The sequence below is a fragment of the Haemorhous mexicanus genome, chromosome 1 (genome assembly GCF_027477595.1).
Source record: "Haemorhous mexicanus isolate bHaeMex1 chromosome 1, bHaeMex1.pri, whole genome shotgun sequence".
NCBI classification, from domain to species: Eukaryota; Metazoa; Chordata; class Aves; order Passeriformes; family Fringillidae; genus Haemorhous; species Haemorhous mexicanus.
The window spans coordinates 159,027,395-159,051,966 of NC_082341.1; the positions used below are offsets into that span (position 1 = coordinate 159,027,395).

Here is a 24,572-nt window from a genome sequence, read left to right on the forward strand (position 1 = left end):
TTGGTTTGAAAAGCCAGGTGTCTGCTAAGGAGGGCAGGAGCCTCCCCTGAAATGGAAAATGTAACCCTCCCTCCCTCTGAATTGCTATGAATTTTTAATTAAGGTGCTCTCAGGCAAAAAATATGGGAGCAGGGAATAACAGTGAAGTTCTTTAATGGGGAAGAAAATAAAAATATAAACAGTGCAGTTAGCCAAAACAGCACTGACAGAGTCAGAACACAGCCTGACACCCTGTGGGTCCCGGTGTTGGCAGCAGTCCAGCTGGAATTGTGGCTGCAGCCCTCCTGCAGTGTCAGGTGTGGTTCTGCTGGAGCAGGGATCCTGTAAAAATCCAGCTGGAATTGTGGCTCAGCCCTCCTGGAGTGGTGTGGTTCTGTAGGATCAGGGATCCTGTAGAAATCCAGCTGGAATTGTGGCTGCAGCCCTCCTGCAGTGTCAGGTGTGGTTCTGCTGGATCAGGGATCCTGTAGCAGTCCCATTGGAATTGTGGCTGCAGCCCTCCTGGAGAGGCAGGGGTGGTTCTGCTGGATCAAGGATCCTGTAGCAGTCCCATTGGAATTGTGGCTGCAGCCCTCCTGCAGTGTCAGGTGTGGTTCTGCTGGATCAGGGATCCTGTAGCAGTCCCATTGGAATTGTGGCTCAGCCCTCCTGCAGTGGCAGGTGTGGTTCTGCTGGATCATCTGAAGATCCAGGGGAAGAGGCAGCTGCTGTTCCTCTGGGAAGTCCCTTGGAGAAGCCGTGCTGGTGTTCCAGATCTCCAGACTATATCCGGGTAGGAATGCTGGGCTCTCCCCTCTGGGCTCACCTCTCCCGGTGGGATGCTGTGGTTCTTATCATCCCACGCAGGGACATTGAAGAGCCCGTTGTCGTTATCAGCAGGTGTGTCCCCGTTGTGGAAGAGATAAGGAATGCTGCCCACTTAGCAGGAGACACCTGGCACACAGATGGAAAATGGAATGCAATTCACTTGGCAATCCAGGACAGCCTGCATGGCAAACCCGGGGCTGAGCTCCCTGCAGGGGCTCATGGGGTGCTCTTCCAGCAGGGATCTGTGTCCTGGAGCTCTGCAGGAGCTCCCTGGGATGCTCTTCCAGCAGGGATGTGTGTCCTGGAGCTCTGCAGGAGCTCCCTGGGATGGTCTTCCAGCAGGGATCTGTGTCCTGGAGCTCTGCAGGAGCTCCCTGGGATGCTCTTCCAGCAGGGATGTGTGTCCTGGAGCTCTGCCCATCCCTGGGTGCTCTTCCAGCAGGGATCTGTGTCCTGGAGCTCTGCAGGGGCTCCCTGGGATGCTCTTCCAGCAGGGATGTGTGTCCTGGAGCTCTGCAGGAGCTCCCTGGGATGCTCTTCCAGCAGGGATGTGTGTCCTGGAGCTCTGCAGGAGCTCATGGGATGCTCTTCCAGCAGGGATGTGTGTCCTGGAGCTCTGCAGGAGCTCCCTGGGATGCTCTTCCAGCAGGGATCTGTGTCCTGGAGCTCTGCCCATCCCTGGGTGCTCTTCCAGCAGGGATGTGTGTCCTGGAGCTCTGCCCATCCCTGGGTGCTCTTCCAGCAGGGATGTGTGTCTGGCTGAGCATTGGGATGGGGCCCAGCATTCCCATGGGATGGGGCACAGGATGCCAAGGAATGGGATACAGCAGTCCCACGGGGTACAGCATTCCCAGGGATTGGGTACAGGATGCCCAGAGATGGGGCACGGCATTCCCATGGGATGGGATACAACATTGCCAGGGATGGGGCACGGCATTCCCATGGGATGGGATACAACATTGCCAGGGATGGGGCACGGCATTCCCATGGGATGGGATACAACATTGCCAGGAATGGGGCACGGCATTCCCATGGGATGGGTCCCACCTGCTCATCCTCTCCCTGGATGCTTTATCCCCTCCCTGCTCTGCTCAGGAATTCCAGGCTGCTGCTCCCAGCTCCCCCCCAGCCCCTCTGGCTGCCCTGGCCTGGGCAGGCTGGCTCTGGGATCCTCTCCCTGCCCTCCCGGGTCCTGCAGGACCCTGGGACACTGCCAGCCCCGTGTCCCGGGAGAGGGGGCTGGGCTGGGGGGACCCCGGGCTCGAGTCACCTCCCCAGGGTAGTGCTGGTGTGTCCCCAGGCTGGGTTCCCTCTGAGGGCTGGGCTGAGGTGACCCCAGGCTGGTGTCACCTCCTCAGGCTGGCAGGGCTGGGGTGTCCCCAGGCTGGTGTCACCTCCTGGGGCTGTGCAGAGGTGACCCAGGCTGGTGTCCCCTCCCAGGGCTGGCTGGGGTGTCCCCAGGCTGGTGTCACCTCCTCAGACTGGCAGTGCTGAGGTGGGGTGACCCCAGGCTGGAGTCACCTTCTCAGACTGGCAATGTTGGGGTGTCCCCAGGCTGGTGTCCCCACCCAGGGCTGGCTGGGGTGACCCCAGGCTGGAGTCACCTCCTCAGGCTGGCAGGGCTGCCGTGTCCCCAGGCTGCTGTCCCCTCCCAGGCTGCTGTCCCCTCCCAGGCTGCTGTCCCCTCCCGGGCCATGCAGGGCTGGGGGGTAAAGCAAACATTGCTGCGGGCTCCGGCCGCAGGCGTGGACAGGGAGCGGCTGCTCGCAGGAAACACCAAACCTCCTCCTCCTCCTCCTCCTCCTCCTCCTCCTCCTGCTGCTGCTGCTGCTGCTGCCGCCCCTGCAGGAGCTGCCCTGGCTCTGCTCGGGCCAGTGGAAAAATACTCGGGTGTCCCCTTCCCGGAGAACAGGGCCGGCAGTGTTCGCGGGCAGCAGGGAGGGCAGCCGCGGGCACGGGGGGAGCAGCGGCTGCCAGCCCTGGGAGGGGCAGGGACAGCTCCCGGGGTCCTGCTGGGGTCAGGGGCAGCTCAGGGGTCCTGCTGGGGTCAGGGGCAGCTCCCGGGGTCCTGCTGGGGTCAGGGACAGCTCAGGGGGTCCTGCTGGGGTCAAGGACAGCTCGGGGTCCTGCTGGGGTCAGGGGCAGCTCAGGGTCCTGCTGGGGTCAGGGGCAGCTCAGGGTCCTGCTGGGGTCAGGGACAGCTCCAGGGTCCTGCTGGGGTCAGGGACAGCTCAGGGTCCTGCTGGGGGCAGGGGCAGCTCCAGGGGGTCCTGCTGGGGTCAGGGACAGCTCCGGGGGGTCCTGCTGGGGTCAGGGGCAGCTCCAGGGGGTCCTGCTGGGGTCAGGGACAGCTCCGGGGGTCCTGCTGGGGTCAGGGACAGCTCCAGGGTCCTGCTGGGGTCAGGGACAGCTCAGGGTCCTGCTGGGGGCAGGGGCAGCTCCAGGGGGTCCTGCTGGGGTCAGGGACAGCTCCGGGGGTCCTGCTGGGGTCAGGGACAGCTCAGGGTCCTGCTGGGGTCAGGGACAGCTCCGGGGTCCTGCTGGGGTCGGGGGTAGCTCCAGGGTCCTGCTGGGGTCAGGGACAGCTCCAGGGGGTCCTGCTGGGGTCAGGGCAGCTCCGGGGTCCTGCTGGGGTCAGGGACAGCTCCGGGTCCTGCTGGGGTCAGGGACACTCCCGGGGTCCTGCTGGGGTCAGGGGCAGCTCAGGGTCCTGCTGGGGTCAGGGACAGCTCAGGGTCCTGCTGGGGTCAGGGGCAGCTCAGGGGTCCTGCTGGGGTCGGGGACAGCTCAGGGGGTCCTGCTGGGGTCAGGGACAGCTCAGGGGGTCCTGCTGGGGTCAGGGACAGCTCCAGGGGTCCTGCTGGGGTCAGGGGCAGCTCAGGGGGTCCTGCTGGGGTCAGGGGCAGCTCAGGGGGTCCTGCTGGGGTCAGGGACAGCTCAGGGGGTCCTGCTGGGGTCAGGGGCAGCTCAGGGTCCTGCTGGGGTCAGGGGCACTCCTGGGGTCCTGCTGGGGTCAGGGACAGCTCAGGGGGTCCTGCTGGGGTCAGGGACAGCTCAGGGGGTCCTGCTGGGGTCAGGGGCACTCCGGGGTCCTGCTGGGGTCAGGGACACTCCAGGGTCCTGCTGGGGTCAGGGGCAGCTCCAGGGGTCCTGCTGGGGTCAGGGACACTCCAGGGTCCTGCTGGGGTCAGGGTCAGCTCCGAGGGTCCTGCTGGGGTCAGGGACACTCCCGGGGTCCTGCTGGGGTCAGGGGCAGCTCCAGGGGTCCTGCTGGGGTCAGGGACAGCTCCAGGGGGTCCTGCTGGGGTCAGGGACAGCTCAGGGGGTCCTGCTGGGGTCAGGGACAGCTCAGGGTCCTGCTGGGGTCAGGGGCAGTTCCAGGGGGTCCTGCTGGGGTCAGGGACAGCTCCCGAGGTCCTGCTGGTGTCAGGGACAGCTCCCGGGGTCCTGCTGGGGTCAGGGACAGCTCAGGGGGTCCTGCTGGGGTCAGGTGCAGCTCCAGGGTCCTGCTGGGGTCAGGGACAGCTCAGGGTCCTGCTGGGGTCAGGGGCAGCTCCAGGGTCCTGCTGGGGTCAGGGGCAGCTCAGGGGGTCCTGCTGGGGTCAGGGGCAGCTCAGGGGGTCCTGCTGGGGTCAGGGGCAGCTCAGGGTCCTGCTGGGGTCAGGGACAGCTCAGGGGGTCCTGGTGGGGTCGGGGACAGCTCAGGGTCCTGCTGGGGTCAGGGACAGCTCAGGGTCCTGCTGGGGTCAGGGGCACTCCGGGGGTCCTGCTGGGGTCAGGGACAGCTCAGGGGGTCCTGCTGGGGTCGGGGGCACTCCTGGGGTCCTGCTGGGGTCGGGGGCAGCGTCCCTGTCTGCTGGGGTTGCTCAGAGACCCCTGGGCTGCTGTGGCTGCCGAGCAGGAATCCCCTGGGAATGGGCAGGGGCTTCCCACTGCCAGACAGCAGTGCTGGATATTGGGGTGGGATGGATTTGGGAAGGATTTCCTGCCTGTGAGGGCGCTGGGGTGTTGCAATGGGAGCAGTGCTGGATACTGGGATGGGATCTGGGAAGGAATTCCTGCCTGTGAGGGTGCTGGGGTGTTGCAATGGGAGCAGGATGGGATTTGGGATGAGATTTTGGGATGGAATTCCTGCCTGTGAGGGTGCTGGGGTGTTGCAATGGGAGCAGGATGGGATTTGGAAGGAATTCCTGCCTGTGAGGGCGCTGGGGTGTTGCAATGGAATTCCCAGAGCAGCTGTGGCTGCCCCTGCATCCCCGGCCGTGCCCAAGGCCCGGCTGGACAGGGCTGGTGGGAGATGTCCCTGCCATGGCAGGGGTGAACCGAGGTCACCTCTGAGTCCCTTCCCACCCACAGCACCCCAGAGTGTGATGGTTCTGTGACAGGGAGAGTTCCTGCAAAGGGGCTGGGTGCCCTGGGTGCCCCTCCTGCCCTGGGGGGCAGCCCTGGCACTGCCCACCCCGCTGGGCTGTCCGTGACTCAGTTTCCCTGCCCGCTCTCCCAGGCCTGGGGCACAGCCACGCACTGGGGTGGATTTGCAGAGGCAAACAAACTCCACAGCTTTTGTGGAAGTTTTAAAGCTGGAATGTTTATTACAGCACTGGACACACGTCGGAATAACTTTTTTTTAAAAATGACATGTGTACCTCTGGGAACTCCAGATTTTTTTCCTCTCTCTCTCTCTCAAATACATACGTATGCAATTTCACAGCGGGTTCATACATATTCATGCCACTGATTTTGAGTGGCACTTGCTGCTAATTCTTCTTTGCCAGAAAGAGCTCCTGGGTCAGGTTGCTTTGCTTTGTCTGCTTTTCTCCCCCCTTATCTCCTGTCCTTCGGCTGAAGCAGTCTTTTCAAGCACAAGCTCTTTGAGAGACCAAGCAGTCAGACTGGACAGCAAGTTACAGATTTAACTCAAAGATGTAGATTTCACTTAAAATAGATTTCTACTCTGGAAAATTTCTACTTTGCTTCAGGTGCTTGTCGTGGGTGGCTGGGCAGCCCTGCTGCTCTCTGCCCCAGCTCTGCTCCTTCCCCATGGCCCAGGCTGGACCTGGCCAGCAGTGCCTGCGAGGGGCACACGGCTGTGCCCCCCTGTGCCCCCTGTGCCCCCCTGGGCTCCTCAGGGCACAGGGCTGGTGGCAGACAGGATCAAATGCTTCACTGGAACCAAAATATTTTCCATCTGCTGCGCTGCCCTCACCTGCTGGTTGTGTAACAGGATGGCAGGGACAGAACAGGTTTGTCTGGCACCGCGCATTCCTTGGCACCGCCGCGGGGCTGAGCTGTCCCCAGCCCTGGGCACAGCCACTGCCACTGAGGGACAGCATCTGTCCTGGCCCGGGCTGCTGCTGCTGCTGCTGCTGCCAGTCCCCTCGCTGGGCACAGAGGGTGCAGGTGCCCCTCTGGGGTCGGATGGGGCCCTGGAGCAGGAGCTGGGAGCCCAGAGTGTGCTCCCAGCCCGGGACAGGGCGTGTGACAGCCCTTTCCCTGGGGACAGTGTTGGATGGGCCCTGGAGCAGGAGCAGGAGCCCAGAGTGTGCTCCCAGCCCGGGACAGGGGTGTGACAGCCCTTTCCGTGGGGACAGTGTTGGATGGGCCCTGGAGCAGGAGCTGGGAGCCCAGAGCAGGAGCCTGGAGTGTGCTCCCTGCCCGGGACAGGGGTGTGATAGCCCCCATTCCCTGGGGATGGTTCTGGATGGGCCCTGGAGCAGGAGCTGGGAGCCCAGAGCAGGAGTTGGAGCCTGGAGCGTGCTCCCAGCCCGGGACAGGGTGTGTGACAGCCCCTTCCCTTGGGGACAGTGTTGGATGGGCCCCTGGAGCAGGAGCTGGGACCCCAGAGCAGGAGCTGGAGCCCAGAGTGTGATCCCAGCCCGGGACAGGGGTGTGACAGCCCCTTCCTGGGCACAGGGGGTCGGTGACCCCTCAGCTCCGGGGCCCGCGGGCTCTGCCCGCGCTGCCACTCCCTGTCCCTGACCCTTGGGGACGTGCAGGGCACAGCTCAGGTGTCCCTGCCTGGGGCCCCGGCGCCCTCAGCTCGGCGTTTGTGCTTTCCCGTGTTTTCCGAAGCGGTTTCTGTGTTGCAACAGCCGCCCTGCCCTGCCTGGGGCCACAGCCGGGGACAGCCTCGGTCAGGGCCGGGGGACGTGGGGCTTGGGGGGCACGGGGGGCCCAGGGGACACGGGGCTTGGGGGGCACGGGGGGCCCAGGGGACACGGGGTTTAGGGGGCACGGGTGGCCCAGGGGACACGGGGTTTGGGGGGCACGGGTGGCCCAGGGGACACGGGGCTTGGGGGGCACAGGTGGCCCAGGGCCAGCAGCCCCCACAAGGGCTCCCCCTGCCCTGCTGCCCACGGGGTGTCCCCGTGTCCCACCAAGAGCGGGACACGCTCCCAGGTGTCCCTGTGTCCCACCAGGAGCCAGACACACTCCCGGGTGTCCCCCTGTCCCACCAGGAGCAGGACATGCTCCTGGGTGTCCCCGTGTCCCGCCAGGAGCCAGACACACTCCCAGGTGTCCCTGTGTCCCACCAGGAGCAGGACACACTCCCAGGTGTCCCTGTGTCCCACCAGGAGCCAGACACACTCCCAGGTGTCCCTGTGTCCCACCAGGAGCAGGACACACTCCCAGGTGTCCCCCTGTCCCACCAGGAGCAGGACATGCTCCTGGGTGTCCCCGTGTCCCACCAGGAGCAGGACACACTCCCGGGTGTCCCCGTGTCCCACCAGGAGCAGGACACACTCCCGGGTGTCCCCCTGTCCCACCAGGAGCAGGACACACTCCCGGGTGTCCCCATGTCCCGGGACAGCAGCACGGACAGCCCGGGCTGGCATTTCCTCCGCCGGGGTTTTCCAGGCGCGCTGTGTTCACCCCTAGGCCCTGGGGTCCCCCAAATCCCAAATGCCAGGGTGGCACAAAGGGCTGGAATAATCTCTGCACTCCGTGAGGGGAGAACCATGGAATGGTTCGGCTGGGAAGGGACCTCGCAGTCCCAGCCACGGGAGCAAACGCCCCTCTCCCCGTTATTCCCGGCCCCATCCCCGGCTGCTCCCCCAGCCCTGAGCCTGTTCCCGGGCCTGGCTCAGCCCCATCCCCGGCTGCTCCCCCAGTCCCGAGCCCTTTCCCGGGCCTGGCTCAGCGCTCACTGACGAGAAAGGCTCAGGAGGGAGCGATTGCTTGGAAGCTGCAACCCGATCTTTGGTAAACCGGCCCTGCCCGTCCCCAGCGGCCGCTCCGGGCGCCGGCAGAGCGCTCCCGGGGCGGCGCCGAGCGGTGCACGGAGGTGCCGGGAGCGGGATAAACCACGGGGGATGAACCACGGGGGATAAACCATGGCGGATAGACCACGGGGGATAAACCATGGGGATAAACCACAGGGATAAACCATGGGGATAAACCACGGGGAATAAACCATGGCGGATAGACCACGGGGGATAAACCATGGGGATAAACCACGGGGATAAACCATGGTGGATAGACCACGGGGAATAAACCATGGCGGATAGACCACGGGGGATAAACCATGGTGGATAGACCACGGGGATAAACCATGGTGGATAGACCACGGGGATAAACCACAGGGATAAACCACAGGGGATGAACCGTGGCGGATAGACCACGGGGGATAAACCGTGGGGATAAACCACGGGTGATAGATCACAGGGGTGAACCACGGGGTATAAACCATGGGGGATAAACCACGGGGATAAACCACGGGGGATGAACCATGGGCGATGAACCACAGGCATAAACCCAGGAGACCTGCACCGCCACCTTTCGTCCCGTTCAGGCTGTGCGGAAAAAGCCGCGTTTATTTATTTATGGAGGCCGGGCCGAGCTCGGAGTGGGAGCAGCTGCTGGCCATCAGCTCTGTTCTCGCTCGGCACAAAGGCGGAGCACGTTCGTGTCCGCACGGAGCGGGGAAGGGTCCGGCCCGATGTGTTCCGGAGCCTCCTGGATCCCAGCAGGTCCTGGCACTGGTCCCACTGCTGAGATTGAGATCCCGGATCCCGGAAGATCCCGGCACTGATCCCACTGCTGGGGTTCACCCCACTGCTGGGGTTCACCGTATTCCTGGGGTTCATCCCACTCCTGGGGCTGAGATCCCGGCAGATCCCAGCACTGGTCCCATTCCTGGGGTTGATCCCGCTCCTGGGGCTGGGATCCTGGATCCCAACAAATCCCACTGGTCCCACTGCTGGGACTCATCCCTCTCCTGGGGTTCATCCCACCCTGGGACTAAGATCCCAGATCCCGGCAGATCCTGGCCCTGGTCCCACTGCTGGGGTTGAGATCCCGGATCCCAGCAGATCCCAGTACTGGTCCCACTGCTGGGGTTCATCCCACTCCTGGGGTTCATCCCAATGCTGGGTCTGAGATCCTGGATCCTGGCAGATCCCAGTGCCAGTCCCACTGCTCGGGTTGAGATCCCGGATCCCAGCAGATCCCAGTAATGGTCCCACCATGGGGTTGAGCTCCTGGATCCTGGCAGATCCCGGCACTGGTCCCACCATGGGGCTGAGATCCCGGATCCCAGCAGATCCCAGTACTGGTCCCACTGCTGGGGTTCATCCCAATGCTGGGTCTGAGATCCCAGATCCTGGCAGATCCCAATTCTTCTGGTCCCACCATGGGGTTGAGCTCCTGGATCCTGGCAGATCCAGGCACTGGTCTCACTATGGGGCTGAGATCCCGGATCCCTGCAGATCCCAGCACTGGTCTCACTATGGGGCTGAGATCCCGGATCCCAGCAGATCCCAGTACTGGTCCCACCATGGGGTTGAGCTCCTGGATCCCGGCAGATCCTGGCACTGGTCTCACTGAGGGGCTAAGATCCCGGATCCCAACAGATCCCAGCACTGGTCCCACCATGGGGCTGAGATCCCGGATCCCTGCAGATCCCAGCACTGGTCTCACTATGGGGCTGAGATCCCGGATCCCTGCAGATCCCAGCACTGGTCTCACTATGGGGCTGAGATCCCGGATCCCTGCAGATCCCCTGCCCCAGCCCTGAGCACCGGGATGCCCCTCAGGCTCGGAAGGAGCTTGTTTGGAGCTGGGACCAGGACAAGATGGGCTTTAAGGTCCCTCCAACCCAAAGCTGTGATTCCAAGACGATTCTGTGATTCCCACTCTGGCTGTGCACTGGGAGCACTGGGAGCACTGGGAAGGCAGTGGCCGCGTCCCTCGCTGTCCGTGCCGGGCTCTGAGCGGAGCCTGTGCCGGGCGGGAGGAGGAACAGAAGTGCTTTGTGTGTCTGCAGCACGAACCCTGAACTGCCGGGGCGTGCTCTGCAACGAGCTGGGGGCGCTGAGCGCCCACGGCTGCCCCGAGCCCCGCGGAGACCAGCCCCGAACCCAGGCAGTGGATGAACCCCAAATCTGGGCAGTGGATGAACCCCAAATCTGGGCAGTGGATGAACCCCAAATCTGGGCAGTGGATGAACCCCAGCAGTGGATGAACCCCAAACCCAGGCAGTGGATGAACCCCAAATCCGGGCAGTGGATGAACCCCAAACCTGGGCAGTGGAGGAACCCCAGCGGTGGGACGAACCCCAAACCTAGGCAGTGGGAAGAACCCCAGCAGTGGGATGTATCCCAGGAATGGGATGAGCCCCAGAGGTCTCACCTGCAGAGATGACACCTGTAGAGGTCACACCTGTGGAGGTGACACCTGCAAAGGTCACACCTGAGGAGGTGACACTTGTGGAGGTCACACCTGCAGAGGTCACATCTGTGGAGGCCACACCTGAGGAGGTCACACCTGCAGAGGTCACACCTGCAGAGGTCACACCTGTGGAGGTCACACCTGTGGAGGTGACACCTGAGGAGGTCACACCTGTGGAGGTGACACCTGTAGAGGTCACACCTGCGGAGGTCACACCTGTGGAGGTCACACCTGAGGAGGTCACACCTGCAGAGCTGCCCCCACGGGGTCCTGGAGTGGGGATCTGTGGCCCCTGGGGATGGGAAGGGCTGGGACAGGTGCTGGGGCTCCTCAGGATGCTCACAGGTGACAGGTGGCTTTGCTTTGCCCACACCTGAATTTCTCTGCTTTGCCCAGCCCTGATGTTCCCTGGGCCATGCAGGTGAGGGTGGCCTGGGGACAGGTGTGCAGGGCTGGGGACAGGACTGTCACAGTGACTGCCACACCTGTGAGGAGCCGCAGGGCAGCTCAGGACCAGCTCCAGGTTGTTTATTTGCTCTTGTTTCACAGATTGTCCTTCTGTGACCTGCTGAGATTTGTTCAGCACGGCAGCTCATGGCACACCGGCCATCCTCAGGGCGCTGTTATATCATCATCATTATCATCATCATTATTATTATTATTATTATTATTATTATTATTATTATTATTTTACTAAAGACTACGTGTGCTTTATTTACAGTAATTTTCCAATACCTGTCACCTATGTTAGTCTGTCTCTAAACCAATCCAAAAGTGTCACTGTCACAGCAGAAGGTGGAGGACACGAAGGAGAAAGACAGAACACACTTAGATAATTTTATTTTGTTTTTTGAACTTTATTCTAAAAACTTTTCCAATTCTACGTTTTTGCCCTGTGATAAATTCACTAATGTTCCACTCAGACTCTTGAGGGTGTAACTCCTCACACAAAGTTGGTGATTGTTTCCATGGGCTAAAATTGAAGGCACAGGTGGTTTTGGCTCCGTGCCCAGGTCTCCGAGCCCCCTGCCAGGGTCTGGAGTCCTCCAGGACAGCCAGAGGAATGTTCTGGACACTTCTGCTGCCTCCTGGCCCAGAGCAGCGCCTGGAGATCGGCTCCAGCTCCAGTCCCAGCCAGAGCCTCTCCAGGGACCTTCCCCCCACAAAGCTTCACTTCTCCCCCAGTGCTGTGGCTGTGGCAGGGAGGGCTGTGAGGGCGTGGAGAGCCCGCTGCTCCGGGGCAGGAATCGGGGTCAGGGCGGCGCATTTATTGTATTTTGTGTATTTATTTGTGTGTTTATTTGTGCATGTGCTGTGGGAGGTGTCGGAGTCAGTGATTCTGGGGGCACTCAGTGCTCTGTCGGTGACACGGGGGTGATTGCAGGGGGTTCCCACTGGTTCATTTATGATTTTTGATGAATTTATTTGTGCATTTGCTGTGCACAGAGGTGTCTGTGCAATGAGCCCTGCTCACAGTGCCCCTCCCAAACCAGTTCCTGCTGGTCCATTTATTATTTTTGTGTATTTCTTTGTGTATTTATTTGTGCATGTGCTGTGGGAGGTGTCAGTGTCAGTGATTCTGGGAGCACTCAGTGCTCTGCCAGTGACACAGAGGTGATTGCAGGGGGTTCCCACTGGTTCATTTATGATTTTTAATTAATTTCTTTGTGTATTTATTTGTGCATGTGCTGTGGGAGGTGTCGGTGTCAGTGATTCTGGGAGCACTCAGTGCTCTGTCGGTGACACGGGGGTGATTGCAGGGGGTTCCCACTGGTCTATTTATGATTTTTGATGAATTTATGTATTCATTTACTGTGTGAGGTGTCGGTGTCAGTGACTGGGAGCACTCACAGTGACACGGAGGTGGCTGCAGGGGTTCCTGTTCCTGCTGTTCATTTATTATTTTTGTGTATTTATTTATGTATTTATTTGTGCATTTGCTATGCACAGGGGTGGCTGCAGTGAGCCCTGCTCACAGTGCCCCTCCCAGAGCAGGGGATTCCTGTTCCTGCTGTTCATTTTTATTTTTTTATGTATTTATTTATGTGTTTATTTGTGCATTTGCTGTGCAGTGAGCCCTGCTCACAGTGACCTCCCAGAGCAGGGGTTCCTGCTGTTCATTTTTAATTTTTTATGTGTTTATTTACATTTTTATGTATTTATTTGTGCACTTGCTGTGCAGTGAGCCCTGCTCACAGTGCCCCTCCCAGAGCAGGGGTTCCTGGGCTCAGACCCCCTCTGGGTGCCCAGAAGCACCTGGCTGGAGGTGGGGCTGTGCACCAACTGCTCAGGTGTGCCTGCTCAGGTGGGAGGGCCGTTCCTGGCCCAAAGGGAAAAGCAGAGGGGAATGTTTGGGGGCTGTCCCTGCCCAGGCCGGGATGGCCCAAAGAGAAGAGAAAAGGGATTTTTTGGGGGGTGCCCGCGCAGCAGGCGGTGCCAGCCTGCCCTGAACCCCCCTGTGCCCAGGTGAACCAGGGGAACATGCCTGGCATCCAGAGCACCTTCCTGGCCATGGACACCGAGGAGGGCGTGGAGGTGGTGTGGAACGAGCTGCTCTTCACCGACAGGAAAGCCTTCAAAGCTCACGAGGTGAGAGCCCGACCTGCCGGGGGCACGGCCTGGAACGGCTTGGCATGGCATGGCACAGGCTGGCACGGCATGGCACAGCCTGGCATGGCCTGGCACGGCCTGGCATGGCCTGGCACAGCCTGGCACAGCCTGGCAGGGCTCTCCCCCTGGCACGGGTCCCTCCTCGGCTGCTCCCTCCCAGAGACCCCAGAGCCGTCTTTGGGCATCCCCAGAGCTCAGGGTGCCCTGCCCGTGCCAGGAGCTTCTGTGTGCCAGGAGCTGCCTCCTCACCTGTCCTGTGCCATCCTGGCACCTCACCTGTCCTGTGCCATCCCAGCACCTTCTGGGTGCCAGGAGCTGCCTCCTCACCTGTCCTGTGCCATCCTGGCACCTCACCTGTCCTGCCCATCCCAGGAGCTTCCACCTCACCTGTCCTGCCTATGCCAGCCCCTCACCTGTGCCCTGTGCCCCCAGGAGTTCCCTCCTCACCTGTCCTGCCCCATCCTGGCACCTCACCTGTCCTGTGCCATCCCAGCACCTTCTGTGTGCCAGGAGCTCCCACCTCACCTGTCCTGCCCCGTGCCAGGATCTTCCTCTTCTTCACCTATCTTCCCATGCCAGCATCTTCCCATGCCAGCATCTTCCACCTCACCTGTCCTGCTCCGTGCCAGCCCCTCACCAGTGCCCCTTACCTGTGCCATATGCCCCTCACCTGTGCCAGCCCCTCACCTGTGCCAGCCCCTCACCTGTGCCCTGCCCCCCTCACCTGTGCCCTGTGCCAGCCTCTCACCTGTGCCAGCTCCTCACCTGTGCCCTGTGCCCCTCACCTGTGCCAGCCCCTCACCTGTGCCCTGTGCCCGTCACCTGTGCCAGCTCCTCACCTGTTCCAGCCCCTGCCCTGTGCCCCCCTGCCCTGTGCCCCTCTCACCCGTGCCCCTCTCACCCGTGCCCCTCTCACCTGTGCCCCCTCACCTGTTCCCCCCCTCAACTGTTCCTCCCCTCACCTGTGCCCCCCTCACCCGTGCCCCCCTCACTTGTGCCCCCCTCACCTGTTCCCCCCCTGCCCTGTGCCCCTCTCACCTGTGCCCCCTTGCCCTGTTCCCCCTTGCCCTGTTCCCCCCTGCCCTGTCCCCCTGCCCTGTGCCCCTCTCACCTGTGCCCCTGCCCTGTGCCCCCCTCACCTGTGCCCCCCTGCCCTGTGCCCCTGCCCTGTGCCCCTCACCTGTGCCCCTCACCTGTGCCCCTCTCACCTGTGCCCCTGCCCTGTGCCCCTCACCTGTGCCCTCCTCACCTGTGCCCCTCACCTGTGCCCCCGCCGCAGGAGAAGATCCAGACCATGTTTGAGCAGCTGGTGCTGGTGGATCACCCCAACATCGTCAAACTGCACAAGTACTGGCTGGACGTCCGGGACTGCAAGGCCCGGGTAGGGCTGGGAGGGGGGCTGGGAGGGGGCTGGGGGGGCTGGGAGGGGGCTGGGAGGGGGGCTGGGGGGGCTGGGAGGGGGCTTGGGGGGCTCGGGCTCGGAGAGAGGCCTGGGTGGGTGCTCTGGGGGTCTGGGACGCTCTGGGGGGGGCTCTAGGGAGGGGGCTGGGACCCCTCTGAGGGGGTCTGGGGGGAGGCTCTGGGGGGGCACTGTGGGGGTCTGGGGGGGTCTGGGGGTCTGGGAGGCTCTGGGGGGTCTGGGGGGGTCCCAGCCCTGCCCCTCAGCCTCCCTTCCACTCTGGGGGGGCCCTGGGGGGCACTGGGGGGGGGGGCTGGGGGGCTCAGGGTGGGTCTGGGGGGGGCTGGGGGGGACCTGGACCCCTCTGGGGGGGGCACTGGGGGGGTCTGGGGTGGGTCTGGACCCCTCTGGGTGGGCACTGGGGTGTCTGGGGTGGGTGTGGGCCCCCTCTGGGGGGGCACTGGGGGGTCTGGGGTGGGTCTGGACCCCTCTGGGTGGGCACTGGGGGGTCTGGGGTGGGTCTGGACCCCTCTGGGTGGGCACTGGGGGGTCTGGGGTGGGTCTGGACCCCTCTGGGGGGGCACTGGGGGCACTGGGGGGTCTGGGGTGGGTGTGGCCCCCCCTGGGGGAGCTGAGCCCCCGTGCCCACCTGTGCAGGTGATCTTCATCACGGAGTACGTGTCCTCGGGGAGCCTCAAGCAGTTCCTGAAGAAGACCAAGAAGAACCACAAGGCCATGAACGCCCGGGTGGGCCGGGGGGCACCGCGGCCCCTGGGGGTCCCTGTCCCTGTCCCTGTCCCTGGGAGGGTGGCAGGGCACAGGGGGATGTCCTTGTCCCTGTCCCTGGGAGGGTGGCAGGGCACAGGGGGTGTCCCTGTCCCTGTCCCCGTCCCTGTCCCCACTCTGTCCCTGTCCCTGGGGAGGGGTGGCAGGGCACAGACAGTGTCCCTGTCCCTGTCCCCACTCTGACAGAGCTCTGTCCCCGCTCTGTCCCTGTCCCTGGGGAGGGGTGGCAGGGCACAGGGGCTGTGACAGGGCACACAGGAATGTCCTTCTCACTGGGAATGGACCTGAGCATGGCAGAGCTCAGGGGATGTCCCTGTCCCTGTCCCCCCTCACTGAGCTCTGTCCCTGCTCTGTCCCCACTGTGTCCCTGCTCTGTCCCTGTCCCTGTCCCCCCTCACTGAGCTCTGTCCCCGCTCTGTCCCTGCTCTGTCCCTGTCCCTGCTGTCCCCCCTCACTGAGCTCTGTCCCCGCTGTGTCCTCGCTGTCCCCCTGTCCCTGTCCCTCCTCACTGAGCTCTGTCCCTGCCCTGTCCCCACTGTGTCCCTGTCCCTGTCCCCCCTCACTGAGCTCTGTCCCTGCGCTGTCCCCACTGTGTCCCTGTCCCTGTCCCCCCTCACTGAGCTCTGTCCCTGCTCTGTCCCCACTGTGTCCCTGCTCTGTCCCTGTCCCTGTCCCCCCTCACTGAGCTCTGTCCCCGCTCTGTCCCCACTGTGTCCCCATCCCTGTCCCCCCTCACTGAGCTCTGTCCCCACTGTGTCCCTGCTCTGTCCCTGTCCCTGTCCCCTCTCACTGAGCTCTGTCCCCGCCCTGTCTCCACTGTGTCCCTGCTCTGTCCCTGTCCCTGTCCCCCCTCACTGAGCTCTGTCCCCACTCTGTCCCCACTGTGTCCCTGTCCCTGTCCCTGTCCCTGTCCCCTCTCACTGAGCTCTGTCCCTGCTCTGTCCCCACTGTGTCCCTGTCCCTGTCCCTGTCCCCCCTCACTGAGCTCTGTCCCTGCTCTGTCCCCACTGTGTCCCTGTCCCTGTCCCCCCTCACTGAGCTCTGTCCCCGCTCTGTCCCCACTGTGTCCCTGTCCCCCTCCCTGTCCCCCCTCACTGAGCTCTGTCCCTGCTCTGTCCCCACTGTGTCCCTGCCCTGTCCCTGTCCCCCCTCACTGAGCTCTGTCCCCGCTCTGTCCCCACTGTGTCCCTGTCCCCATCCCTGTCCCCCCTCACTGAGCTCTGTCCCCGCTCTGTCCCCAGGCCTGGAAGCGCTGGTGCACCCAAATCCTCTCGGCTCTCAGGTGAGGCTCCCGCGGCTCCGCCCCTGCCCCGGGGGCTGCGGGCAGAGCTTGGCACACGCTGTGCCCCCCTGTGTGCCCCCTGTGTGCCCCCCATACCCCCCATGTCCCCTGTGCCCCCTGTGTCCCTTGTGCCCCCCCATGCCCCCCCATGCCCCCGATGCCCCCTATGCCCCCCCGTACCCCCCATGTCCCCCATGCCCCCTGTGCCCCCCAGTTTCCTGCACTCGTGCCAGCCCCCCATCATCCACGGGAACCTGACCAGCGACACCGTGTTCATCCAGCACAACGGGCTCGTCAAGATCGGCTCCGGTGGGGCTGGGGGCACGGGGGGCTGGGGGGCACAGGGGGTACAGGGGATTCAGGGGTCTGGGGGGGGCTGGGGGACATGGGGGGGCATGGGGGGCACAGGGGGTACAGGGGATTCAGGGGGTTCAGGGGTCTGGGGGGGTACAGGGGGGGCTGGGGGCACAGGGGGCTGGGGGGCATGGGGGGGGCACAGGAGTCTGGGGAGGCATGGGGGGCACAGGGGGTTTGGGGGTCTGGGGGGCACAGGGGGCTGGGGGAGCTCAGGAGGTACAGGGGGCTCAGGGGTCTGGGGGGGCTGGGGGACATGGGGAGGCACGGGGGGCACAGGGGGTACAGGGGGTTCAGGGGTCTGGGGGGGTACAGGGGGCACAGGGGTCTGGGGGGATACAGGGGACTGGGGGGCATTGGGGGGCACAGGAGTCTGGGGAGGCACGGGGGGCTGTGGGGGGCTGGGGGGCACAGGGAACTGGGGGGTTCTGGGGAGTCACAGGGGTCTGGGGTGTCTCGGGGGGTCTGGGGTCTGGAGGGGCTGGGGGGGGTCACAGGGGTGTGGGGGGTCTGAGTGGCCTCAGGGATCCAAAGGGGTCTGAGGGGTCCAAGGGGGTCACAGGGGTTTGGGGGGGTCCCATGGGGTTCAAGGGGGTCGCAGGAGGTCCGAGGGGGTCCCATGAGTTCAGAGGGGTCCAAGGGGGTCCGAAGGGGTCTGAGGGGGTCTGAGTGGCCTCAGGGATCCAAAGGGGTCTGAGGGGTCCAAGGGGGTCTTAGGGGTCTCATGGGGTCTGGGGGGGGTCCTGGGCAGGCAGGAGCCCCGAGAATTGCGGGGTCCCTTTTTGGGGTGCCAACCTCGGTGTCCCCTTTCCTTCCCCTGCCCTCCCGATGCCCTCCTTGGCAGTTTGGCACCGGGTGTTTGCCAACGGTGAGTGACCCTCGGCCACCCCCTGCCCTGGGGACCACCCCCCAGCCCCCAGACCCACGGGGGCACAGGGCACAGATCCCCCCTGAGACGCCACGGGTGGGCACACACAGAGACACCAGGGGTGGGCACTCTTAGACCCCACAGGGGGGCACATTCTCAGGGGTGGGCACTGTCCTGGGTGGGCACTCTCAGGGTGGGCACTGTCAGAGTGGGCACACACAGACCCCACGGGTGGGCACTCTCAGGGTGGGCACTGTCCCAGGTGAGCACTGTCCCAGGTGGGCACTCTCAGGGTGGGCACTGTCAGAGTGGGCACACGCAGACCCCACGGGTGGGCACTCTCAGGGTGGGCACTGTCCCAGGTGAGCACTGTCCCAGGTGGGCACTGTCAGGGTGGGCACTGTCAGGGTGGGCACTGTTAGGGTGGACACACACAGACCCCACAGGTGGGCGCTGTCAGGGTGGGCACTCTCAGGGTGGGCACTCTCAGGGTGGGCACACACAGACCCCACAGGTGGGCGCTGTCAGGGTGGGCGCTGTCAGGGTGGGCACTCTCAGGGTGGGCACTCTCAGGGTGGGCACTGTCAGGGCGGGCTCGCAGCCCCCTCAGAGCCCCCCGTCCGCAGCGCTCCCGGACGATCTGCGCAGCCCCATGAGGATCGAGCGCGAGGAGCTGCGGAACCTGCACTTCTTCCCGCCGGAATACGGCCGTGAGTGGGGACACGGGGACGGGACACGGGACATGGGGACGGACACGAGACACGGGGACGGACACGGGGATGGACACGGGACACAGGGAATGGGACACAGGGAATGGGACACGGGGACGGGACACGGGGATGGACACAGGGATGGAGACGGGACACAGGGAATGGGACACAGGGAATGGGACACGGGGACAGGACACGGGACACGGGGACGGGGACGGGACACGGGGACGGGACACGGGACATGGGGACGGGACACAGGGACGGGACACGGGACACAGGGAATGGGGACAGGAATGGGAATGGGGAATGGGGAACAGGACAAGGGAACGGGAACGGGACCGGGGAATGGGGATGGGGATGGGGAATGGGACCAGGGAATGGGGACAGGAACAGGAACAGGAAATGGGAATGGGGATGGGAATGGGGAATGGGGACGGGAATGGGAATGGGGATGGGGTATGGGAACAGGAATGGGATTGGGAACGGGAACCGGACACGGGGACGGGACACGGGACGCGGGACACAGGAACGGGAATGGGAATGGGGAATGGGAATGGGGATGGGGAACGGGACCAGGGAATGGAGACAGGAACAGGAACAGGAATGGGAATGGGGATGGGAATGGGGAATGGGAAGGGGAACGGGGCACGGGAATGGGGATGGGGATGGGGAATGGGGAATGGGAAATGGGGATGGGAATGGGGAGTGGGAATGGGAATGGGGAATGGGAAATGGGGATGGGAATGGGGAGTGGGAATGGGAATGGGGAATGGGAAGGGGAACGGGGCACAGGAATGGGGATTGGGAATGGGGAATGGGGAATGGGAAAATGGGAATGGGAAAATGGGAACGGGAACGTAAATGGGAATGTGGAATGGGAACAGGGAACAGGAATGGGATTGGGAATGGGAATGGGAACGGGAACAGGGCTGCACGGCAGGGGAGGAGACACAGGTGAGAACAGGTGGGAACAGGTGAGGGCAGGTAGGAACCTGTAAGAACAGGTGAGGGCAGGGGTGTGTATCCACGGTGATGCTGTGGGGGGTTCTGGGGCTGTCCAGGTGGGGGTGCCAGGTGGGGCTGTCCAGGTGGGGGGTGCCAGGTGGGGCTGTCCAGGTGGGGCTGTCCAGGGGCTGTCCAGGTGGGCTGTCCAGGTGGGGCTGTCCAGGTGGGGCTGTCCAGGTGGGGCTGTCCAGGTGGGCTGTCCAGGTGGGGCTGTCCAGGGGCTGTCCAGGTGGGCTGTCCAGGTGGGGCTGTCCAGGTGGGGCTGTCCAGGTGGGGCTGTCCAGGGGCTGTCCAGGGGCTGTCCAGGTGGGGCTGCCCAGGTGGGGCTGTCCAGGTGGGGCTGTCCAGGTGGGGCTGTCCAGGTGGGGGTGCCAGGTGGGGCTGCCCAGGTGGGGCTGTCCAGGGGCTGTCCAGGTGGGGCTGTCCAGGTGGGCTGTCTAGGTGGGGGTGCCCAGATGGGGCTGTCCAGGTGGGGCTGTCCAGGTGGGGGTGCCAGGTGAGGGTGCCAGGTGGGGCTGTCCAGGGGGTGTCCAGGTGGGGCTGTCCAGGTGGGGGTGCCCAGGTGAGGCTGCCCAGGTGGGGCTGCCCAGGTGGGGCTGTCCAGGGGCTGTCCAGGTGGGGCTGTCCAGGTGGGCTGTCCAGGTGGGGCTGTCCAGGTGGGGGTGCCCAGGTGGGGCTGTCCAGGTGGGGCTGTCCAGGTGGGGGTGCCAGGTGAGGGTGCCAGGTGGGGCTGTCCAGGGGGTGTCCAGGTGGGGCTGTCCAGGTGGGGGTGCCCAGGTGGGGCTGTCCAGGGGCTGTCCAGGTGGGGGTGGCAGGTGGGGCTGTCCAGGTGGGGCTGTCCAGGTGGGGCTGTCCAGGTGGGCTGTCCAGGTGGGGCTGTCCAGGTGGGGGTGCCCAGGTGGGGGTGCCAGGTGGGGCTGTCCAGGTGGGGCTGTCCAGGTGGGGGTGCCCAGGTGGGCTGTCCAGGTGGGGCTGTCCAGGTGGGGCTGTCCAGGTGGGGCTGTCCAGGTGGGGGTGCCAGGTGAGGGTGCCAGGTGGGGCTGTCCAGGGGGTGTCCAGGTGGGGCTGTCCAGGTGGGGGTGCCCAGGTGAGGCTGCCCAGGTGGGGCTGCCCAGGTGGGGGCTGTCCAGGGGCTGTCCAGGTGGGGCTGTCCAGGTGGGGCTGTCCAGGTGGGGCTGTCCAGGTGGGCTGTCCAGGTGGGGCTGTCCAGGTGGGGCTGTCCAGGTGGGGCTGTCCAGGTGGGGCTGTCCAGGTGGGGCTGTCCAGGTGGGGCTGTCCAGGTGGGCTGTCCAGGTGGGGGTGCCCAGGTGGGGCTGTCCAGGTGGGGCTGTCCAGGTGGGGGTGCCAGGTGAGGGTGCCAGGTGGGGCTGTCCAGGGGGTGTCCAGGTGGGGCTGTCCAGGTGGGGGTGCCCAGGTGGGGCTGTCCAGGGGCTGTCCAGGTGGGGGTGCCAGGTGGGGCTGTCCAGGTGGGGCTGTCCAGGTGGGGCTGTCCAGGTGGGGCTGTCCAGGTGGGCTGTCCAGGTGGGGCTGTCCAGGTGGGGGTGCCCAGGTGGGGGTGCCAGGTGGGGCTGTCCAGGTGGGGCTGTCCAGGTGGGGGTGCCCAGGTGGGCTGTCCAGGTGGGCTGTCCAGGTGGGGCTGTCCAGGTGGGGGTGCCAGGTGAGGGTGCCAGGTGGGGCTGTCCAGGGGCTGTCCAGGTGGGGCTGTCCAGGTGGGGGTGCCAGGTGAGGGTGCCAGGTGGGGCTGTCCAGGTGGGGCTGTCCAGGTGGGCTGTCCAGGTGGGGGTGCCCAGGTGGGCTGTCCAGGTGGGGCTGTCCAGGTGGGGCTGTCCAGGTGGGGCTGTCCAGGTGGGCTGTCCAGGTGGGGCTGTCCAGGGGCTGTCCAGGTGGGGCTGTCCAGGTGGGGCTGTCCAGGTGGGGCTGTCCAGGTGGGGCTGTCCAGGTGGGCTGTCCCGGTGCTCCAGCCCTGAGGCTCTGCCCCATGTCCCTCTCCTGCCCCAGAGCAGGCAGACGGCACGGCCGTGGACATCTTCTCCTTCGGGATGTGCGCGCTGGAGGTGCGGGAAGGGGCGGAGCCTGGGCACCCTGGGACCCTGTCGGGAGGTGTCACCGGCTCGGGCTGTCCCCTGTCCCTGCCCTACCTGGGGCTGTCCCCTGTCCCTGCCCTGTCCCAGGCTGTCCCCTGTCCCTGCCTGGTCCTGGGCTGTCCCCTGTCCCTGTGCTGTCCCCTGGAAGCCCCCCCAGACTGCCCCTGTCCCCTGTCTCTGCCCTGTCCCTGGCACCCCCACAGACTGGCCTTGTCCCTGTCCCCTGGAAGCCCCCATGGACTGGCTGTGTCCCCTATCCCTGTGCTGTCCCAGCTGTCCCCTGTCTGGTCCAGGGCTGTCCCTGGAAGCCCCCATGCACTGGCCATGTCCCTGTCCCTGCCCGGTCCTGGCCATGTCCCTGTCCCTGTGCTGTCCCTGGGAACCCCCCTAGACTGTCCGTGTCCCCTGTCCCTGCCTGGTCCTGGCTGTGTCCCATGTCCCTGTCCCTGGAACCCCCATGGACTGGCTGTGTCCCTGTCCCTGTCCCTGGAAGCCCTCCAGCCTGTCCCTGTCCCTGTCCCTGGAAGCCCCCCAGCCTGTCCCTGTCCCTGTCCCTGGAAGCCCCCCAGCCTGTCCCTGTCCCTGGAAGCCCCCCAGCCTGTCCCTGTCCCTGTCCCTGGAAGCCCCCCCAGCCTGTCCCTGTCCCTGGAAGCCCCCCAGCCTGTCCCTGTCCCTGCAGATGGCCGTGCTGGAGATCCAGACCAACGGGGACACGCGGGTGTCGGAGGAGGCGATCGCACGGGCCCGGCACTCCCTGGATGACCCCAACATGAGGGTGAGGGCACGGGGACCCGAGGGGACAGCCCCTGTCCTGGGTCACCCTTGGGGACAGTCCCTGCCCTGTGTCACTCTTGGGGACAATCCCTGTCCTGTGTCACCCCTGGGGACAATCCCTGTCCTCTGTCACCCCTGGGGACAGTCCCTGTCCTGGGTCACCCTTGGGGACAATCCCTGTCCTCTGTCACCTTTGGGACAGTCCCTGCCCTGTGTCACCCTTGGGGACAATCCCATCCCCATCTCTCCCTCCTGGGTGCAAATCCCGTCCTGCCAGCTCCCAGTGGGTGCAGGTGGGCTCTGGCCCTGTCCCTGGGTGTCCCCACCCTGTCCCTGCTGTCCCTCCCGTTGTCCCTGCGTGTCCTGGGGCTCCTGCTCCCTTTGGGTCTCTTTGCTGGGACATGGGATCACAGCCAGGCCTGGGCAGTGCCCCCTGTGCTGGCACTGCCAGGGCAGGGCCTGGGGCAGGTCTGGGGTCCCCAGGGAGGACAGTGAGGGGCTGGAGGGTGTCCAGGGCAGGGAGGGGCAGCTGGGAGGGGGCTCAGCCTGGAGCAAAGGGGGATCAGGGGGGCTCCTGCCAGGGGGGCACAGCCAGGGGGATTTGGGATCTGATCCCAGGGAACAGGGACTGGAGGAGAGGGAACGGCCCCAGGCTGGGCCAGGGGAGCTCAGGGGGGCACAGCAGGAATTTCCCCCTGGAAAGGAGGGGTCAGGGATTGGAGCTGCCCAGGGAGCTGTGGAGAGCCCATCCCTGGAGTGTCCAAGGGGGGCTTGGGGCACTCAGAGCTCTGGGCTGGGGACGGGGCGGGGATGGGGCACGGGGGGAGCCCCAGGGGCTGGGAGCTGTGTCCCAGGGATCCCAGGATTCCCGTGGGAGCAGCAGGGGATCGTCCAGCCCTGCTGCAGCCCGTGGCCCTGCTCTGCCCCAGGAGTTCATCCTGTCCTGCCTGACCCTGAACCCCGAGAGGCGCCCCAGCGCCAACAGCCTCCTGTTCCACCGCGTGCTCTTCGAGGTGCACTCGCTGAAGCTGCTGGCAGCCCACTGCTTCATCAACCACCAGTGTGAGCCTGGGAGCTGGACTGGGAGAGCTGGGAATGGGCAGGAGGGAGGGGAGAGCCAGGCTGGAGAGCTGGGAATGGTCAGGATGGAGAGCAGAGCCAGGCAGGAGAGCTGGGAATGGTCAGGAGGGAGAGCAGAGCCAGGCTGGAGAGCTGGGAATGGTCAGGATGGAGAGCAGAGCCAGGCTGGAGAGCTGGGAATGGTCAGGATGGAGAGCAGAGCCAGGGTGGAGAGCTGGGAATGGTCAGGAGGGAGAGCAGAGCCAGGCTGGAGAGCTGGGAATGGTCAGGAGGGAGGGGAGAGCCAGGGTGGAGAGCTGGGAATGGTCAGGAGGGAGAGCAGAGCCAGGGTGGAGAGCTGGGAATGGTCAGGAGGGAGAGCAGAGCCAGGCAGGAGAGGTGGGAATGGTCAGGAGGGAGAGCAGAGCCAGGCAGGAGAGCTGGGAATGGTCAGGATGGAGAGCAGAGCCAGGCAGGAGGGCTGGGAATGGTCAGGATGGAGAACAGAGCCAGGCAGGAGAGCTGGGAATGGTCAGGATGGAGAGCAGAGCCAGGCAGGAGGGCTGGGAATGGTCAGGATGGAGAACAGAGCCAGGGTGGAGAGCTGGAATGGTCAGGAGGGAGAGGAGAGCCAGGCAGGAGAGCTGGGAATGGTCAGGATGGAGAGCAGAGCCAGGGTGGAGAGCTGGGAATGGTCAGGAGGGAGAGCAGAGCCAGGGTGGAGAGCTGGGAATGGTCAGGAGGGAGAGCAGAGCCAGGGTGGAGAGCTGGGAATGGTCAGGAGGGAGAGCAGAGCCAGGGTGGAGAGCTGGGAATGGTCAGGATGGAGAGCAGAGCCAGGCTGGAGAGCTGGGAATGGTCAGGAGGGAGAGCAGAGCCAGGCTGGAGAGCTGGGAATGGTCAGGATGGAGGGGAGAGCCAGGCTGGAGAGCTGGGAATGGTCAGGATGGAGAGCAGAGCCAGGGTGGAGAGCTGGGAATGGTCAGGAGGGAGAGCAGAGCCAGGCTGGAGAGCTGGGAATGGTCAGGAGGGAGGGGAGAGCCAGGGTGGAGAGCTGGGAATGGTCAGGAGGGAGAGCAGAGCCAGGGTGGAGAGCTGGGAATGGTCAGGAGGGAGAGCAGAGCCAGGCAGGAGAGGTGGGAATGGTCAGGAGGGAGAGCAGAGC

The 24,572-nt window shown here is 64.6% G+C and overlaps 1 protein-coding gene across 2 annotated transcripts in view; it reads left to right on the plus strand.

Annotated features, from left to right (window-relative positions):
* Positions 1-24,572, plus strand: part of NRBP2 (nuclear receptor binding protein 2) — a 51,561-nt gene that overhangs the window by 14,644 nt on the left and 12,345 nt on the right. For both annotated transcript variants that reach the window (XM_059869115.1, XM_059869123.1), the window contains exons 2-11: positions 12,943-13,065; positions 14,366-14,467; positions 15,143-15,232; positions 16,513-16,553; positions 16,768-16,862; positions 17,752-17,775; positions 18,402-18,485; positions 21,489-21,544; positions 22,254-22,349; positions 23,278-23,410. In XM_059869115.1, coding sequence (XP_059725098.1) covers positions 12,943-13,065; positions 14,366-14,467; positions 15,143-15,232; positions 16,513-16,553; positions 16,768-16,862; positions 17,752-17,775; positions 18,402-18,485; positions 21,489-21,544; positions 22,254-22,349; positions 23,278-23,410 — 844 coding nt within the window. The remainder of the gene's footprint in view (positions 1-12,942; positions 13,066-14,365; positions 14,468-15,142; positions 15,233-16,512; positions 16,554-16,767; positions 16,863-17,751; positions 17,776-18,401; positions 18,486-21,488; positions 21,545-22,253; positions 22,350-23,277; positions 23,411-24,572) is intronic.